General features: G+C 43.1%; 1 protein-coding gene across 7 annotated transcripts in view; it reads left to right on the top strand.

The window, feature by feature from the left end:
- dlg5a (discs, large homolog 5a (Drosophila)) overlaps positions 1 to 15,387 on the top strand; it is a 54,313-nt gene that overhangs the window by 16,094 nt on the left and 22,832 nt on the right. For 6 of the 7 annotated variants that reach the window (XM_024007094.2, XM_024007092.2, XM_024007095.2 and 3 more), the window contains exons 2-14: positions 1,399 to 1,467; positions 3,137 to 3,314; positions 6,816 to 6,959; positions 7,938 to 8,121; positions 9,114 to 9,373; positions 9,553 to 9,751; positions 9,971 to 10,084; positions 10,439 to 10,669; positions 11,187 to 11,371; positions 11,602 to 11,727; positions 13,870 to 14,002; positions 14,214 to 14,341; positions 14,444 to 14,619. In XM_024007094.2, coding sequence (XP_023862862.1) covers positions 1,399 to 1,467; positions 3,137 to 3,314; positions 6,816 to 6,959; positions 7,938 to 8,121; positions 9,114 to 9,373; positions 9,553 to 9,751; positions 9,971 to 10,084; positions 10,439 to 10,669; positions 11,187 to 11,371; positions 11,602 to 11,727; positions 13,870 to 14,002; positions 14,214 to 14,341; positions 14,444 to 14,619 — 2,127 coding nt within the window. The remainder of the gene's footprint in view (positions 1 to 1,398; positions 1,468 to 3,136; positions 3,315 to 6,815; positions 6,960 to 7,937; positions 8,122 to 9,113; positions 9,374 to 9,552; positions 9,752 to 9,970; positions 10,085 to 10,438; positions 10,670 to 11,186; positions 11,372 to 11,601; positions 11,728 to 13,869; positions 14,003 to 14,213; positions 14,342 to 14,443; positions 14,620 to 15,387) is intronic. The other variant, XM_024007093.2, reaches the window with a different exon arrangement.

The following is a 15,387-nucleotide window of genomic DNA, read 5'->3' as shown; positions in this document are numbered from 1 at the left end:
ACACTGATGGACATCTGGGATAGTGGGATTTGATYGATGACCTCTTGACTTTATCTCTCCCCTTGGTGTGGGTCATGACTGGGTTTTTAGAGGACACACTGATTGCAGTCTTATATCTGCTTGAAATGTGACAGAGACAATATGGCTATTAGGCTATTTAGAACCAGCTATTGTATGTCTATTTGACTTCCTAACACGWAAGAGCACTAAACTTTGCACCGAACTGTAAAAATCCCAAAGTGGAACACTGAAAATGACGACATTCTAAGAACTCTATAACTCCATAAAGGGTTATACCCATGATATGTTTGTGGCCCTTTAGAAAAGGCAGTCCATTTTGCTACTGCAGCTAGAGCTGTGATGTGCAGCAGAATGACTTACTATATCCCCCCTTCCTCAACATGGAATATCCCTGGGTTTAGCAGTGTGCAGCACTATGCAAATAGGACATCATTGTCCTGAGTGCTGTCTCCATGTGCTGCTTGTGCTGCTTGACTTAGAAAGGAGAAAATCACATTCTAACCACGTTACACTCTGCTTGACTAGCAGGGACATACGGGGAAGATACATCAAAGCAATGTACTAGGTGCATGGAGAGGGGACATGAATAAAGAGGAATCCTGAGTTAAGAACTAGGAGTCCAGAAATACAGGGGAAAATATACGTATAATGCATGACCAAAAGTATGTAGATATCTGCTCGTCGACCATCTCATTCCAAAATCATGGGCATTAATATGGAGTTGGGTCCCCCCCATTTGCTGCTGTAACAGCCTCCAATCTTCTGGGAAGGCTTTCCACTAGATGTTGGAACATTGCTGCAGGGACTTCCRTTCAGCTACAAGAGCATTAGTGAAGTCGGGGACTGATGTTGTGCGATTAGGCCTGGCTCCCAGTCGGTGTTCCAATTCATCCCAAAGGTGTTCGATGGAGTTGAGGTCAGGGCTCCTGAGCAGGCCAGCACTCGGCAGGCCAGCACCCCGTTCTGCACTTACAGTTGACCGGGGCAGCTCTAGCAGGGCAGAAATTTGACGAACTGACTTGTTGGAAAGGTGGCATCCATTGAGAGTGCCATGTTGAAAGTCACTGATCTCTTCAGTTCGGGCCATTCTACTGCCAATGTTTGTCTATGCAGATTGCATGGATGTGTCCTTGATTTTATACACCTGTCAGCAACGGGTGTGGCTGAAATAGCTGAATCCACTAATTTCACTAATCCACATACTTTGTGGGTATGTTGTGTATTTTTCGATTTATTTCATGCAGATTTGTACTGTGTTATGAAGCGCACGTTACACTATTAATTCATCATCATGCATATGATTTCAGGATTTATTTTTATTTATTTTTTACTGATTACTGATGTCGTCTCTTCTTCCCCATATCACTCGTTCTGCAGGCTCTACATACAGTGTTCTCTCCACCATGCCCTCAGACTCTGAGAGTAGCAGTTCCCTAAGCAGTGTCGGTAAGTATGAGGCCAAGACGTGTGTGTGTGTGTGTGTGTGTAATCCAAGTCATGGTTTCGGTAGTTTCAACGCCTCTCAGTGCAGCTTTGTTTATACCAGAATAACCCCACTAGTCCAACAAGACATCTTTCACTAAAGACACATTAGTGCTGCCAATGCCCCCTACGGCAGCCCACCTGGCCAATCTCTCTCCTTTCTCTCATCCATGAGTTTAGTTCACCATGCTTCCTCCTTAACATGCACACTCACTTACTCACTCTTGCTACCAGAGCTTGACAGTGGTCCAAATGACTCAGCGCGTCACTGGCTGTTACATAAACCCTTAAGGGCCCAACCTGGTGCCAAGGATCCTCTGAGTTCCTCCCTGGCGCTGACTCTGCCTGTCGGTCTGTCTGTTGGCCAGGCMCGCTCCTTCTGTTTCTGTTCTAGGAAAGCGGGAGGGGGGTAGAGAGAGAGAGGGGGTCTGCTGCCTGTCTGTTGGCCCGCTCCTTCTGTTCTGGGAAGAGTGGGGAGGAGAAGGGAGGTTTGTGAAAGAGGGAGATCCAATAATTTCACAAAAGTGGTCGTAAGGAAGAGACACAAAGAAAGGTAGCTGTTTTTAAAGTATTGGGACACAGCCCCGAGCATGGAAGACATTTTATAACTGTGGCTAAGGGAACATGGCTAGAAGGAAATTATTAATTTCAATAGTAAGTAAGCATTTCACGGTAAGGTCTACACGCGCATGTGAGAAATAAAATTTGATTTGAATATTCTTCTTCTACTCAATTGCTTACAAAGACCTTTCTTACTCTATTTGAATGACTGCACAAATGTGTTTGTTAATCCACTACTATGAAAGTGCCCTAGAGAGACTGCATAAGYCAGTCAGACACAGTACCAGGAATATGTTTTATTAACTCTTAACTCCAATATACTGCGAGTCATTTTCCTGTCTGAGATTACCAGTATTGTTTCCATGTGAATCTGAGGGTATCTTGGGAAATGTAGAAAAGATTGTCATGGAAAAGATTAAAGAGGAATTTCATAGCAGACAGCCGCTGTTCTAAAGCAGTACCTTTGGGTAGTGAATTGTTAAGAATGTCTAGGACAAGGCCTAAACCACTTTAGACCTTATGTGAGCAAAGTTTGTCATAGTCCAGTGTTTTCTGTGATGCATTCAATCATCATTTACTGTCCCAGTCTACTGGTGATGGAAACTGTTTTTCAGAAATATTGCACTTAAACCCAACATAATATAGTATTCAATAGAAGTTGACATAAAGTTGCATGAGGTTGAAGTGAGGTTACTCTTTCCTGTTTGTAAGCTAAAGTCCTAACTTGGGATTTGTGTGCCTAATCTCAACCTGAATAATACACTGTCAACTAAATATTGTTGCAAAGGTCAGATTCTTGTTTAAGTAGCTAACTTTTGTAACTCAAGTCAGATGTCAGCCGTGACAGACCTGCACCTGTAGTAGAGCTCTATTCCCCAGAATGAGACACAGGAGAACCAGATCAACCATCATGTCCAGTTAGAATCACCTCTAATACAAAGGACTGAGCTTATAAATGGATATACCCTTGTGTGTTTATATTGTGATGTAAGCGTCTTCCTCTCCTTCCTGTCCCGTGTATTCCGGTGGCAGTGAGCTGCTCTTGCTCCTGGTGACATACTCACTGTTGCAGGTTCACCCCCCGGTAACGGCTCAGCCTCGTCCCCGCCCCCGGCCGTCAACGACAACCGGCCAACCGGTGACAACCTGGACACCATCCTGTTCCAGCTGCGTCAGGTGACCCGTGAGAGGGACGAGCTCCGCAAGCGCCTGGCTCTGGCATCGCCCGGCACCACCTTCGATGACTGCAGGTACAGACAACCCCAATCCCCCTTTMCACATAACTGAGGAGAGGGCAGAGCAGAGTGGAATGTCTTTATTCTGTACATCAATGTATTAATGCAGTAAGTAGTCAAATACAACATCTAGACATAAGTAGAGTAGATTGTCTTCATACTGTACTATACACCAATGTCTCCATGCAACAAGTAGTCAAAATACAAGATTTAGACATAGACCGAGAATACATTCCAGCTAGTCATTAAAGTTAAGGTAGCCTACAGCAGAGTAAAAAATACTATTCAGCCATTGTTGTGTTATCCTTAAGCACACATACACATGGTTAGCGGATGTTACTGTGAGTGTAGCGAAATGCTTGTGTTTCTAGTTCTGACAGTGCAGTAATATCTAACAAGTAATCTAAAAATTCCCCAACCACTACCTAATATACACAAATCTAAAGGGATGGAATAAGAATATATCCATATAAATATGGATGAGCAATGGCCGAGCGGGAAATGCATATGAGTAATGTAAGATATGTAAACATTATTGAAGTGGCATTGTTTAAAGTGACTAGTGAGTTTCTATATAGGCAGCAGCCTCTCTGTGCTAGTGATGGCTATTTAACAGTCTGATGGCCTTGAGATAGAAGTTGTTTTCCAGTTTCTCGGTCCCCGCTTTGATGCACCTGTACTGACCTCGCCTTCTGGATGATAGCGGGGTGAACAGGCAGTGGCTCGGGTGGTTGTTGTCCTTGATGATCTTTTTGGCCTTCCTGTGACATTGGGTGGTGTAGGTGTTCTGGARGGCAGGTAGTTTKCCCCCGGTGATGCGTTGTGTAGACTGCACCACTCTCTGGAAAGCCTTGCGTTTGAGGGTGGTGCAGTTACTGTACCAGGCGATGATATAGCCCGACAGGATGCTCTCAARCCTCCTGTTTCCTGAAGTCATTGTACAGAATCAGGAGGGATGCACAATAGTGAGTTCATCTCTCACAAGCAGACTAGTACCTTCAGGGAAAAGGTTTAGGATCCGATGATGATATTAGGGAAGTTTTTTTATACAAGTCAACAAAGTATATGTACAGACACTGCTATGAAAAGTAGTCTCTAGAAAGTTGCATAGGCCAGCCTCTGACTTGAGTGCAAGCAAGTCTTCTGCCCTCAGTGTCATCTGATTAGTAATGTTGCTGGGTAGGCCTAACCATCTGGTAAACACCCTGTTCTGTTTATGAATGCTTTCTTGAGTTCCGGGTACCAGGTCGATTTAAAAACGCAATTCAGAACTGGGAGGGTCGCCTAGTGGATTTGACCTGTGAGAGAAAGCACTGACAGAGAGGGAGGAAGATGTATATACATTTTTTAGTACCCGTCAAAAGTTTGGACACCTACTCATTCCAGGGTTTTTCTTAATTTGTACTATTTTCTACATTRTAGAATAATAGTGAAGACATCAACACTATGAAATAACACAGATGGAATCATGTAGTAACCAAAAAAGTGTTTAACAAATATATTTTATATTTGTTAAAGTAGCCACCCTTTGCCTTGACAGCTTTGCACACTATTGGCATTCAACCAGATTCATGAGGAATGCTTTTCCAATAGTTTTGAAGGAGTTCCCACATATGCTGAGCACGTGTTGGCTTCTTTTCTTTCACTCTGCAGTCCAACTCAACCCAATTTAGATGGTTTGGAATGAAGTCGGGTGATTGTGGAGGAGAGGTCATCTGATGCAGCAGTGAAAGAAAAGAAGTGCCCATAGCAGCCACTTCTTCTTGTTTTTAGCTGATATGAGTGGAACCCGGTGTGGTTGTCTGCTGCAAAAMCACTGTTGTACTGTGCCGTTATTTGTCTTTGTAAAAAAATATATATAKATATTTTTAAACGCTGTGTGCTCACAGGGGRAAAAAACTGCTGCTCCAGATTTTCTCCATTCATTAAAATTACAATTTAACCAACATCCATCTGTGACTACCTGGACCTACCATTTGGTTTTGAAATATTGAAACCAAACCATATGGATTTGAATGAAAAGTATTTGACATGGGAAGGTGAATGTAAGAAGCAAACAATTTCAACTAGGCTACATGTCATATTAAACATATAAACACTCTAAATAGGTGAGGAGCCAGACAGGCAGCCTAAGAAGGAACGAAAATGAATTATTTAAGCTTTATTATTTCAAGGCTGTAGCCTACAAATAAATACATTGTGATGCATTTGCGATTGACACAATAGGCTGGTAGGGACATAAAGCGCTCAGCATTTAAACWAYATTTTGTTGTATTAAATCATTGTAGTCTATAAATTGCGCATATAGCCAGCCTGTGACTTAGAATTCAATACAAATTAAACTAAAAATCACTTGGTGCCTTAGAATTCATTTTTAGAAACACGAGATTGGCTTCAGGTTCATGCGATGGTGTCTGGAGAGCCGGCCAGCAGCAGAGAATATCCTCTCCACACTTGCAGAGCCACTGGGGATGCTGCACACTTTTGGCCACCCTTGCCAGGTTGGGCAGAGATGCAGACTTGTTGTTTTATTCTTTTATAGGTAGGGACGAAGGTTTTAGGCAAAATAACCCAATCACAACGGAAAGCTCCTTGAATGTGGGAATATGCCTGGCCTACTGGGCCAAAATCAATTATGGCCTATTGTATAGATAATAAAACAAAAATGAACGAAACATTTAAGAGATCAGATTTTTTGTTTATAAATACTTTGCTACAATGACAGACTTAGCTAGCTACCCAACTCGTTCCTTTCTTTTAGCATGTGCACATAGTAATAAGTACACCATCATGCTTTTGGGAAACGGGTCTTTTCAGATTCTACAAGGATTCTTTATTTGTGGACACTACATCACCACACTCCCTCTCTTGCTCTTGGTTCTCATCTTTGTAAGTCACCTTGATTTTAGCACCTGTTTTTTTCTTCATGAAAATATTTAGCGAACTTCATGACAGTAGCTAAAGCAAGTGACTATAGCAACACACAAGTAGACTACAAATATGAAATTGGAGGGGGTGGGAAGGCCAACGCTCCAGCCTTTGGGAATCTCGCGCCACCCATCCCAGTCAAATTAGGCACGCTCTGCTCCTCGCTCTGCTCCACTCACATACTCTGGTTTGGACGCTGCAGACAGAAGTTGGCAGATCGGCTGTACCGACTTCAGACGAGTCCCGTGACGCTTGTGGGGGTCRTAGAGCAAACCGTTTGGACTCTACAGAGGTTTCCTAGGGGAATACCAATTTTCAAGATGTTTGATGGTCTGATAAACAACGCTGTAGCTCGGCCACCTTCCACCGCAGATGCCAAACCCCGCCATTGGTGGATGCGGTGGATTGAGACGCAGCCCAGGCAAAAACACATCTAGGGGATGGGGATATTTTTATTATGGTAATTGGATTTCTGCTGGGGTGAGAACATCAACTAGGGGGTTAACTGACATTGGGCTTACTTTGTAGACAAGGTCTCAGGTTGTTTATGTGATGCATTACTCAGCTTATGTTCTTGTTTCCCCAAAGGCCGAATTCCAAAGCCAGCCACGACTACGAGCGTCTGAAGAGTCAGTGTATGCGGGCCATGGCAGACCTGCAGTCTCTACAGAACCAACACACCAAGACTCTGAAGAGGTGTGAGGAGGCTGTCAAGGAGGCTGACTTCTACCAGTGAGTACCACCATCATCGACACTGATTTGGTTGGTTGGTTGGTTGGTTGGTTGGTCGACTGACTGACTGGTTTGTTAGTTAAAAGACATGAATTGTCTGGGTGACGGTGAATGTTTAGTAGTCCTTTGAGAACACTGCCCAGTCTGTCAGGAATCATCTGTTAGTCCAATAACTCTTTCTGAATAGACTGTTGTAATTAGATGGGAATAATTAGAGGTTTTATGGCATCATTGTTTTACTCATTTACAGACTGGAGAAGTGCCAGGTGTGGCAATTACAAATTGAAGGAACATTTATGTGCTAATGAGTCTGTTTCCATTTAAGTGGAATAGGTATTACCTAATGTGAATTAAGGAGTTGTACAGCAATATCTTTTATAGTCAATTATAAATGAAGTCATGTCAAGTTATGTTCTATAGGGCTACCAAACACAGCACTAAACCTACAGTAAGTCTAGCCATCATGCTTTTAATCTGGTGGGTTTCCTTTGTACACACTTACTAGGGTAAACAAACTCTTAAGAGTACCACACATGTACAGTTTTGCAAAGTTCTATAAGGACAATATGTGGTATTAAATCCAGGCATGTAAGGTGTGTGTGTGGGTCATAGTGAGACAGACACAGGGTGAGAGATGAGGATTATCACTCCACTCTCCAGCAGGCTTGTGTGTGATTGGATGTAATCCCCTGTCGCTGTCTGTCCAGGAAAGCAATCAAACAGAATGTGTTAATCTCCCTCCTAACCTCTGTCTGCCTTGTCATTGACTTATATGTTCACTGGGGGGAGGAAGGAACATGTATTGCAATCAGTACTTATTGAATAAACTCAACTCAGGTCTGCAGAGAGGTTAGTATGTACTTTCACTTTAACCTGCCTTTTGCAGACAGCCTAGAAATTGCAATCTGCTGTATAACTAATGTAACCTCTTGGTATTCTTCCCTCCCCCAGTTTTAACCTCTCCCTCTTTGTCTCCAGTATGCTCCACAGTCGTGTGTTAGGAGATCAGTCTCAGCTGAAAGAGGAGCTGGATGTGTTGAGGAGAGACAACACTCAGCTGGTCAGGGAACACAACCACCTGAAGCAGAGCTGTGAGGAGCTCCGCAGGCTGCACAGCGAGGACCAGAAGGAGGTGGCCGACATGAGGCGGCAGCAGCAAGAGGTACATGCGCACTCACACACACAAGGTTGCTGTGACCTATACTGGGTTGCTGCGCTTTCAGAAACCCACACATCACTGGAGAAGACTGCGAGCGCGCACACACACACAGCTGGGAGATGCATACAGAGCACTTCTGTAAAGGGCAGTGTTGGAGAACAAGGTCATTGGCTCATGTAAAGGGCATGTAGGCAGTAGGCACATTCCCCTTCTACCCACTGCTCCTGTGTTCACAGATCTGTACGTTCAGGAGAGGTGTTTAAACTCACCAGTATAGAATACTATGGCTCCATCTCCTGCATACTGCCACACCTGCTCCCACAGTAATCACTACAGACTCCAGCAAGCCTTACATACACCACACACTCAACTGAACACACAAAAACGTCAGGGAGGTATTTACATTTTATTGGTGATTTTATGATTGTGAAGGGCCAGCAAAAATGAAACCTAAGGGCTAGTTAGTTACACCATAGTACCTAAGGCTCCATTTACACAGGCAGAACAATTCTCATATTTTGCACAAATATTGGTCTTTTGACCAATCAGATCCTTTGCCAATAATTGGGGAAAATATCAGTATTGGTCTTCCTATGTAAATGCAGCCGAATAGTSTTGAATAGTCCATATACTGCAGCTGCTCACTGTTGCCATCTGCTGACTAACTGGTGTAAAAGGAATCAATGTCATTCTGCCTTGGTTATGGTTCCAGTGGCTTGGTTTGGTTTCCACATGCTTCAGAATAAGTAAATAACCACAGACTATCACCCCGAAAAAATACATGTATTAATTAAGTAAAGCAACAGCAAACTTCATTCATCGTTGTTTCAGCATGGTGCTTGAAACACCAAAATGGTGGTTTTGAATATATGTCAACTGTACATAATAAACTTTATTTGTATTGCACAATTCATACAGAGATGGCAACTGAAGGTGTGCTTAACTGTATGTGCTTGTAGAAAATCATCAGCTGAATGACTATGTCATTCCTCCAGGTGATGAGAGAGAACGGTTCATCAGAGGTTCTCAACAAGCTCTATGACACAGCCATGGACAAGCTGGAGGGGGTGAGGAAGGAATACGATTCGCTGAGTAAACGCTACAGCGAGAAGGTAGCTAATCACAACACGGACCTGAGCAGACTGGAGCAGGTGGAGGAAGAGAACCGCCGATTACAGAAACAGATGGACACGTTGCTGAGACAACGAGATACGGCTATACACTACCAACAACAGTGCTCTACGTCCATGAGGAGGTAACAGACAGACACACTGCTGAAACAAGACATATATACACTACCAACGACAGTGCTCTACGTCTGAGGTTACACACACACACAATGCTCAACCCAAGATACATGGTTATACACCACACACACACACACACAAACACACGTATACACTACTACACACCTCACCATCTTCCTCTCCCCAGGTTTGACTCTGTACAACAGGAGCTGAACAAGTCTTCAGGCCAGAACAAGGAGCTGCAGAGGGAGATGGAGCGGCTGCAGTCGGAGGTGACACGCTGTAAGAACTTCCAGCTGAAGGCAGTAAAGGACTGCGAGAAGTACAAGGAGGAGAGGGACTCTGTGTTCAACGAGTACAGGCTCATCATGAGTGAGAGGGACCAGGTCAGAGATACATATAATACATTATGGTTTCCCAGACACAGATTACGGCTAGTCCTTGATTAAGAAACTACTTTCCATGTATCTACATTGAGTATGTTATTATACATTTTTTCAGGACTAGGCTTAATCTTTATGCAGTTGTTCATCGCAACGTTTTTATGATAATACAATAATAAAACTTAGCAATAATGAAGTGGTTTATTAAATTCTGGGTAACAGGTGATCAAGGAGCTGGACAAGCTGCAGACAGAGCTGGAGGCTGCAGAGGCCCGCCTCAAAAACACCTCGTCTGAAAGGATGGTGGCCAGCGAGGAGATGGAGGCTCTCAGACAGGTACAGGTCAATGAATCATTTTATCTATCAGTCAATCAAACACCTCGCCCGAGAGCCTAATCAATTATTTAAGCAATCTATCGATCAGTTTATTAATAGTCGGTCCAAACACTTAGAGGGTGATAGCCAGGGAGGAGATTGAGGCTCGCAGACAGGTAATCATATGTTAACCAATTTAATATATTTCAATTAATTTCACTTTATTAATCAAACTCACCTCGTCTGAAAGAATGCTGGCCAGTGAAGCTCTGACAGCTGCTCGATCAATTAGCTAAAATTGTCACTGCCAGATCAACCAAGGGATTTTGTGATTGTGTTATGGCATTAAATCTGATTTGATTGTTTGTTTTTTAGGAGCTGAACTCGTCGTTGGTGGACCGGGACAGGGCAATCTGTGAGAGGAACGAGCTGTTGGAGAAGTACTGCCACGAGGTGAAGGACAAGGCTGAGGCCCAAAAGGAGCTGAGCCAAGCCTGTAAAGACATTGAGACGGTCCGGGAGGAGAGAGACGTGGCCCGCAAGGAGAGGACAGAGGCCATCATACAGAGAGACCAGCTACTGAGAGAATACTACCAGGCACGACAGGTAACATTAACACACCTGAAAACAACACACGCACCTTACAGGTATGATAAACAACTGTATTAGGGAGAGGACAGAGGCTGTCAAAAGGTGACAGCTCCCAGCCAAAGTTTAGACACATGATAAAGAGCTTAGAGGATCCCATAAACTGTCAACCATTTGGATTATGTCAGTTGCATGACCCTAAAGCGGATTTAGTGCTTTAGACAAATGCTGCTTCTGCTCCTGACACTTCCCTGTTCAGACCACTAGGTGGCCCCCCCTACCACGGTTTTACACTAGAGGAGTCGGGATGCTTAAAATCTGTGATAGAAATCCCAGTTGAAGGATTCCCTCGCTAATGATTTTGGGAATTCTACAACTAGGTTTTCTGAGAAACCTGGGAACTTGTAGACAGTTTCAGGAAAAAAGTATTTTAATATCTTGAAGTTTCATGTTTTGAAAGTGGCTAACTAGCCTTTGTCTGTGTGTGTGCCCGTGTCTGTCTGTGTGTGTGCCCGTGTCTGTGTGTGCTCGACAGAAACAAGACTCAGCCACCCTGGACATAGAGCGGGCCAACAAGGAGATTGAGGTGTTGAGGAAGCAGTACGAGGCCATGTCCCAGGAACTAAAGGAGGCTACGCAGGAGGCCGAGGTGGCCAAGTGTCGACGTGACTGGGCCTTCCAGGAGAGAGACAAGATAGTGGCAGAGAGAGAGAGCATACGGTGAGAGAAAGCGGGAATAGTGGCGTAGGCTCTTAGTTCCTCTTTCCTTGATTCCTTGCATCTTCTCTCTCTGCCTCCTTCTGAAAATGCTTTGGAGTAGAAGGTCCGAGAGGAGGACTCTTGCATCTTCCCTAATGTGTTTTGAGAAGGAGGCATGGAGAGAGGACGCAATGAATATTAACTGACTAAACTGTGCTGATGCTTGATGATGTCATATCCTGCCCCTTCAGGACGCTGTGTGACAACCTGCGTAGGGAGCGGGACCGGGCGGTCAGCGATCTGGCCGACGCCCTGCGTAACCTTGACGACATGAGGAAGCAGAAGAATGACGCATCACGGGAACTGAAGGAACTCAAGTGAGTCCCAGAGCGCACACACACAGAAAATGTCTGGCCTCCTCTAAATAACCTTTTTCAAAGCTGGTAAGAATATAGTTGAATAGCCCTGGTTTATGAGGTTAATTAAACACACACATACCACACCACACACTTTCTCAACCCCCTTGTAGTGATGTGAAAAGCTCCCTCTACTGGTCAGTGTGTGACTGCCATATTCAATTCTCTGTCTTTTCTTTGAGAGCTCATCCTCCTTTCCTGCTGACGAAGAAGAAAAGAGTAACATTTAGGTTTTCAAGTCAGACCCCCTCTAGGCATGCCTCATAAGGACATAATGTATCTTGGTGACAGTCAGCCACCATAGACCTATTTCTCCTTCAGCCTTTCCTTTACACACTGTAGAATATGACTTTGCTGCTACTTTTTAGACTTTGGTAACACTTCCCTTGCAGCACTTTGAACGGTTGCTTTGCCCTATAGATATCTATGCAGACCTGCCAATATGCATGCATTTTGCGTACCAACTATGCAATTCTCTGTCCATGTATGCAGGTACGAGATCCGAGTTCAAAGTACGCAGAAATGAATAGGGCCTGATTTTATTTAAATTTTTTAAATTTTAATAAAATATAACTCCACTGAGTAAATYTAACATCCCGATAATCGCGCTGCAACACACAGACATGTTCGGAGTTTGTGTCAACGGACATGGAGATTAATGCATCATTATTCGRCGTAGCTACCACGTGTATGCCCCTCCTGTTTGTTGTGATGCTGAGTTCGCAACTGTCAGCTGTACGTAAACACATGGACAAATCCCCTTTCGACTCCGTGTGTTGTGGAAAGGTAAACTCTAATTGTTTCAAGCTAATGTTAGCGAACATAAGAGGGACATTCAGTGGGCTCTAAAGTGCCAGCAGTTCACAAGCATTTGCTCGTGAAATGGTTAAATGCAAATACGAAAAATAACTGGTCGCATTTGTGCGAGTGTGATATACATTTAATTCTGCGTCCCATTAGTTGTATTTTCCACGTAACATTACGAGGATCACGCACCCCGATGGACTGTACCTGTAATTATGATCCACGTCACAAAAAGCATTACAAAAATATAATTAAAAATAAATATTTACATCTTGGCATTARATGGGGTCGGGAGTTTAGGAGACTGCGTGATGAAGAATGAATGAGTGTCTGGTATTAGCTATAGAGGCAATGCTTCTAAAATGCCTTTGCACTAGATTTGATATTTTATCAATTTCGAAAATCTGAAATGATCTATGTGCTGCAAATAAGTACAATAGACACCTTTACATAGGCTGAAACAGCGGACTCTTCTAGCGAACAACGTTCAGATTCCCTTTGCGGTAGCCTACTTAAGCTTTGTGTAGCCAGTTTGCGGTCTGTGTCGACTCGATCATCTGTTTTTGTTTTTATGTTTTCAAATTGATTTTTGTTTGTGTTGATTAGGAACCGTGTCCTAAAAAGCCAATACCTGTGAGCTGGTCCAAGTGATTGGCCCTGTTTGAGAGGTGACAAGCGTTCCTCTACTATAGAGACTAAACTTGGGGGCATGTGCTAAGAAAAACGTTATAGATAATTATCTCCGTTCTGCGCTCTACATGTAATGGAATAAACATGCAAACAGTCTGTGCTAATTCCACAAAACATATTTATTTTATATGTTCTGTACTTATCAGTATGAATCTTTTATTTGTGTTTTGTAAATACCTTTTCATAGGACTGAACTGAACCAGGTGTTATCCATAATGTTTGTCTAAGCACATGTGCTCATGAAAAAAAAGTAAGGTAGGTCGTGCAATAACAAAATTGGCAGCTAATTTAGCAAGTCATTGTTATTTCAGCCAGTCAGTAAAGCTATGTCAGACGATGAGAGTGAGGAGACTGAGAGAAACAGACCGGGCAGTAGCTACATGCAAGTTGAATCTCCAATTTGCTGCGTGTCTGGTATTCTAAAAAGTTAGACAGGGTTGGCAGGTCTGTAGATGTAGTTGTACATCATTTAGAAACTCTATGAAAATGATACAAGGCACACGTTTCCGCATTTAGCAGATAGTGTACATGCACTCAGTGACATGTAGATATATCCTGCACACTGTTGTGATGTGCTCTGACCTGTGTGACATCACTTCCTGTGGTCAGAGAGAAGATGGAGAGCCAGCTGGACAAGGAGGCCAGGTTTTGTCAGCTGATGGCCCACAGCTCCCATGACTCCGCCATCGACACAGACTCTCTGGAGTGGGAGACGGAGGTTGTGGAGTTTGAGAAGGACAGGGTGAGTCTGGAGAGACAGTATTTTCATTGATTTGAATGAATATTTGACTTACTGTTGATGTATCGATTTATTGGATGGGTGAATGGATGGGATTGACTGATTGATCAGATGAATTAATTTCCAGCAAATGTTAAAATCCAGCTTAATAAAGGGGCTCAGAACTGATATGTATGTAGATAACCAGTATGTTTAACTTTGCTGTTTCCTGCAGGATGACATGGATTTAAAGGCACTTGGGTTTGACATAGCAGAGGGGGTAAACGATCCATATTTACCAGGAGATTGTGGAATATTTGTGACAAGAGTGGACAAAGGAAGTATTGCAGATGGAAGGTTAAGGTAATTCTCTGATTTGTAACATTTCTGGAGGTTCAAGTTCAGGAACCCCTGTTCCTCATCTTCATCATCCCCAATATCACGTTTTTACTTCCTGCTTTTCAGAGTGAATGATTGGTTGCTGAAGATAAATGACATGGACCTGACCAACAAGGACAGGAAGCAGGTGGTAAAGGCAGTGCTTAACAGAGGCGGGCTGATCAACATGGTGGTTCGCAGGAGGAAGTCCCTGGGAGGAAGGCTGGTCACCCCTGTACACATCAACCTGATCGGACACAAAGGTAACACTTTTGTGGCACTCCTGGTGTGTATTCATTAGGAAACCATTTACTTCAAATGTTTTGCAAAGAACACAAGAGTTTCTATTTGACAAATTCAGGTTGGTCCATCCCCTTTTTTTCTGTTTGCTCTGTTTGCCTCCGTCTGGTTCTTAGAGTAAACTGTAAATCACTGTTGCTCAACAAAACAACAAATCAACTAGAACAGGTGTATTCATCAGTCGGATTATGTTGCAAAAAGGTTTGGTCTGTCAAACGGTTTGCATCGGAATTCGACTAATGAATACACCCCTGTTCTTGTTTTAATGTTTTGTATAATGATTGATTGGGTAATTGATTTGATTTATTGATTCAGTGCTTGGTTGTATTATGTCGTTTGTATGCATTTGGTGTTCTAGTACAGTATTTTAATGTAACACATTGCTTATCACAAGATGGTCTTTCATAAGATTCCTTAAATAATATCTCTTCTCTACTCCAGACAGTGTTATAGGTCTGAAGTATAATACTTACACTACAGGTCAAACGTTTTAGAACACCTACTCATTCAAGGGTTTTTCTTTATTTTTACTATTTTCTACATTGTAGAATAATAATGAAGACATCAAAACTATGAAATAACACATAGTGGGGCAAAAAACTATTTAGTCAGCCACCAATTGTGCAAGTTCTCCCACTTAAAAAGATGAGAGAGGCCTGTAATTTTCATCATAGGTACACTTCAACTATGACAGACAAAATGAGGAGAAAAAATCCAGAAAATCACATTGT

The sequence above is a fragment of the Salvelinus sp. IW2-2015 genome, linkage group LG18 (assembly GCF_002910315.2).
Source record: "Salvelinus sp. IW2-2015 linkage group LG18, ASM291031v2, whole genome shotgun sequence".
Taxonomy (NCBI): Eukaryota; Metazoa; Chordata; class Actinopteri; order Salmoniformes; family Salmonidae; genus Salvelinus; species Salvelinus sp. IW2-2015.
The sequence above is the reverse complement of the archived record's forward strand: the minus strand, read 5'-3'. Positions and strand labels throughout refer to the sequence as shown.